The 3,595-nt window shown below is 39.8% G+C and overlaps 1 protein-coding gene across 1 annotated transcript; it reads left to right on the forward strand.

Moving 5' to 3' along the window:
* The first annotated feature begins 885 nt into the window (after nucleotides 1-885).
* On the forward strand, nucleotides 886-3,072 carry LOC112410686 (disintegrin and metalloproteinase domain-containing protein 29-like). The gene has a single exon (XM_024761387.1). The coding sequence runs from the start codon at nucleotides 886-888 to the stop codon at nucleotides 3,070-3,072; it is 2,187 nt and encodes a 728-aa protein (XP_024617155.1).
* Nucleotides 3,073-3,595: the final 523 nt, after the last annotated feature.

Below are 3,595 nucleotides of genomic sequence, written 5' to 3' on the forward strand. Positions count from 1 at the left end.
GTAAATACCTTTTGAGTAACACTCCAAGGCACAATAAAAGTCAAGTTGACCATTCTTTACTATATAAAGAATTAAGCTAGGCACTTTGGGGATACTAACATTTGTGAAAGACATAGATAACGCTCTTGAGTACTTCTAATATGACAAGTCTAGTGAGGAGAGTAATGTAAGAAAGATAAAACTAAACATTTTGTTCTAGGGAGGTAATAAGTACTATAAAAGAGATTTTAAAATAACAGGAGAGTGTTATTGTTGTTGTTGTTGCTTTTAATATGTATCTTAGGTAATTGAGTAATTTAGGACTTGAGGTTGAAAAAAACAGGTATTATTACTTATACCAATTTAACGTGTGTAAATCAGGAAAATCCCAGCAATCCAAGACATATGGTCACCTTACCCTTAAGATTTTTTTTAACTATTTATTGTGGAAATATTTAACATATACATATATTTAGAGAATAGTATAATGAATCCTTAATTGCCCACCATCCAAGTTCAATAACTATAAATCTATGGCCAGTTTTCACTCTTCCATACTCCCCCAATGCCCCTCTGCCTTATCAATAATTAAAAGCAAATTCTGTGCAGTTTCTAGAGTCAACCCTTGATCAAAACACTAATCACTTTTGTTGTATGACTTTCTCTTTCTCCCTATTAGGCCCTTTTCTAATCACCCCCATCCATATGTTATATTTTGTTTTACTTGTAGGGCTTATGCTCTAATGGTTCAACTCTGCCAGAAGACAGATACTTAATGATAAGCTCTGTACACTAAGCAGCTCAGAATAAGGAGCCAGACCATCTGTGACTCCCAACCCTGCCTGCCTTCTTCTCTGGACCAATAATAGTAGCTTCATAATGACTGTGATTAAAGCCCTGTTGTACATGAGGATCATACTCTTGCTACACTGGCTTGGGGTGTTTCTGTCTTTTTCAGGACACATCCGGGCTGAACACCCCCAATATCACAGTCCTCCAGAAGTGGTGATTCCCTTGAAGGTAACACACACTGGCAGAAGCATGAAGCCTCCAGGCCAGCTCTCTTACAGCCTGCATTTTGGGGGCCAGAGACACGTTCTCCACATGAATATCAAGAAGCATTTGCTGTCCAGACACCTCCCAGTGTTCACCTACTCAGACCAGGGCGCTCTCCTGAAGGACCAGCCTTTTGTCCAGAATGACTGCTACTACCATGGTTATGTGGAGGGGGACCCAGAATCCCTTGTTGCCCTCAGTACCTGTTCTGGTGGCTTTCGAGGATTATTACAGATAAACGATGTTGTTTATGAAATTAAGCCCATGATTTTCTCTACGAAATTTGAACACCTGGTATATAAAATGGACAGTGAGGAGACCCAATTCCCAAACATGAAATCTGATTTTATGCAAGAGGAAACTGTACACCAATTTGAGTTTCAAGAGACTGATAATCCTACCCAGAAACAAAGTCATTATGATGGCTGGTGGATCCATTCATTCTTTGTTGAAATTGCACTGGTGGTGGACAATGCTCTATATAATCATTTTAAAAGGAATGTCTCAAAGTTGCAGGAGGATCTATTTCTTATTGTAAATATAGTGGATTCCATTTATCAGGTAATGGGTATGAAGGTGTTATTGTTTGGTATGGAGATCTGGACTAAAAGAAACCAGGTTGAAGTGGATGCTGTAAGGAGGTCTCTGAGAGATTTTTGCCATTGGAAGGCTAATACCATTGATGCCCGCATGGCACATGATACTGTACATCTTTTTATAAATAAGACCTTGAGAGGATTAACTGGTTTAGGCTTTGTTGCAGGAATGTGTAGGTCACACTTTAGTTGTGCAGTTGTTACTTTTGCAAACAAAACCTTGGCCATTATTGGAATTGCAGTAGCTCATCATATAGGTCATAATTTGGGTATGTTTCATGATGATGTATTGTGTGTATGTTCTGCAGGTTATTATAGATGTATAATGCGTCATGACAACCCACCAATAGCCCAATTTAGCAATTGTAGTTATTCTTATTTTTGGGGATATTCTGTACAGCAGGCAAAATGTTTGCAGTACACTGTATACACAAAGGACATGTTTTCAAGGAAGCGCTGTGGAAATGGTGTTGTTGAAGAAGGAGAAGAGTGTGACTGTGGATCTTTTCAGGATTGTTCAAAAGATGCCTGTTGTCTGACAAACTGCAGTCTGAGTTTTGGGTCTACTTGTGCTTTTGGGCTTTGTTGCAAGGACTGCAAGTTCTTACCATCAGGAGAAATGTGTAGAAAGGAGGTCAATGAATGTGATCTTCCAGAGTGGTGCAATGGATCATCCCATATGTGCCCAGACGATGTATATGTAGAGGATGGAATTCCCTGTAATGACAATGCCTACTGCTATGAAAAGAGATGTAATGACCGCAACGCACAGTGTAGGCAGATTTTCGGCCAAAAGGCAAAAAATGCAAACGACAGTTGCTACAAACAAGTAAACACTCAAGGTGACCGTTTTGGTAACTGTGGAGTCGAAGGCCCTACATATCTAAAATGCAGTATGTTGGACAGCTTATGTGGGAGAATTCAGTGCGATAACGTGTCAGAAATTCCCCTTCTGACAGAGCATTCTACTGTGCATGGGACTCGCTTCAACAATACCACCTGCTGGGGTACAGACTACCACATTGGGATGACCATACCTGATATTGGTGATGTGAAAGACGGCACAGAGTGTGGCCCAGAACATGTCTGCATCGGAAGGAAGTGTGTCCATCTCTCTCGCTTGGATAGTAATTGTTCACCTAAGTTCTGTAACATGAGGGGGATCTGCAACAATAAACATCACTGCCATTGCAACTATAAGTGGGACCCTCCCAACTGCCTAAAACAAGGCAATGGAGGTAGTGTTGACAGTGGCCCACCCCCTAAGAGAGAGAGGATAAAGAAGATTTACCTGGCCCTAATATGTCTTATTTTGTTGTTAATTCTATTATGCTGTCTTCTATTGCTCTGTATGAGGAAAAAACCTAAGGAAAAAAAGAAAGAAGTTCAGCCTCAACCTGGAAAACGCAAGCAAAAGACTCAGACTCAACATGGGAAATAAAAACAATTAGTACCCAAAAATGTATCTGAATAGATATGCATTAAAAAAGGTAACTCCTATAATGTTTCTACTTATTCTTCTTTATTTTAAATAATTAGAAATTTTATTTTTCCTGAAATGTATTTCTTTATATTTTCTAGAAAAAGGCATGGTACCTGGGTGGTGTACCAGTTTTTAAGTTACTCTTTTTCAGTGTCAAAGCCCCTTCCCATTTTGTGCTCTGCATTACAGGAACCACACTGCTGCTGTATCAGCCCTCTTTCTACAGAGATCTGCAGCAGGGTGAATGCAAGGGGATTTGGGAATCTGGGAGATCTGCTTCCTGTATGTCAATCTTAATAACAAATATTACACTGGCAGTTATACTTAGTTTCAATATCCTTTAAAAAAAAATTCAATCCAGACCAACCTCATTGTCAGTCTAAAAGATACCAGCATAGCTGTCTGGGTCTGAGCCCCAGGTCTTTGATCTCTCTACCAATGTCTCAGATCCTCTGCACCAGCTTAGCAGTACCTGCTGTGA

The sequence above is a fragment of the Neophocaena asiaeorientalis genome, unplaced genomic scaffold (assembly GCF_003031525.2).
Source record: "Neophocaena asiaeorientalis asiaeorientalis breed wild unplaced genomic scaffold, Neophocaena_asiaeorientalis_V1.1 scaffold635, whole genome shotgun sequence".
In the NCBI taxonomy this organism is placed as follows: domain Eukaryota; kingdom Metazoa; phylum Chordata; class Mammalia; order Artiodactyla; family Phocoenidae; genus Neophocaena; species Neophocaena asiaeorientalis.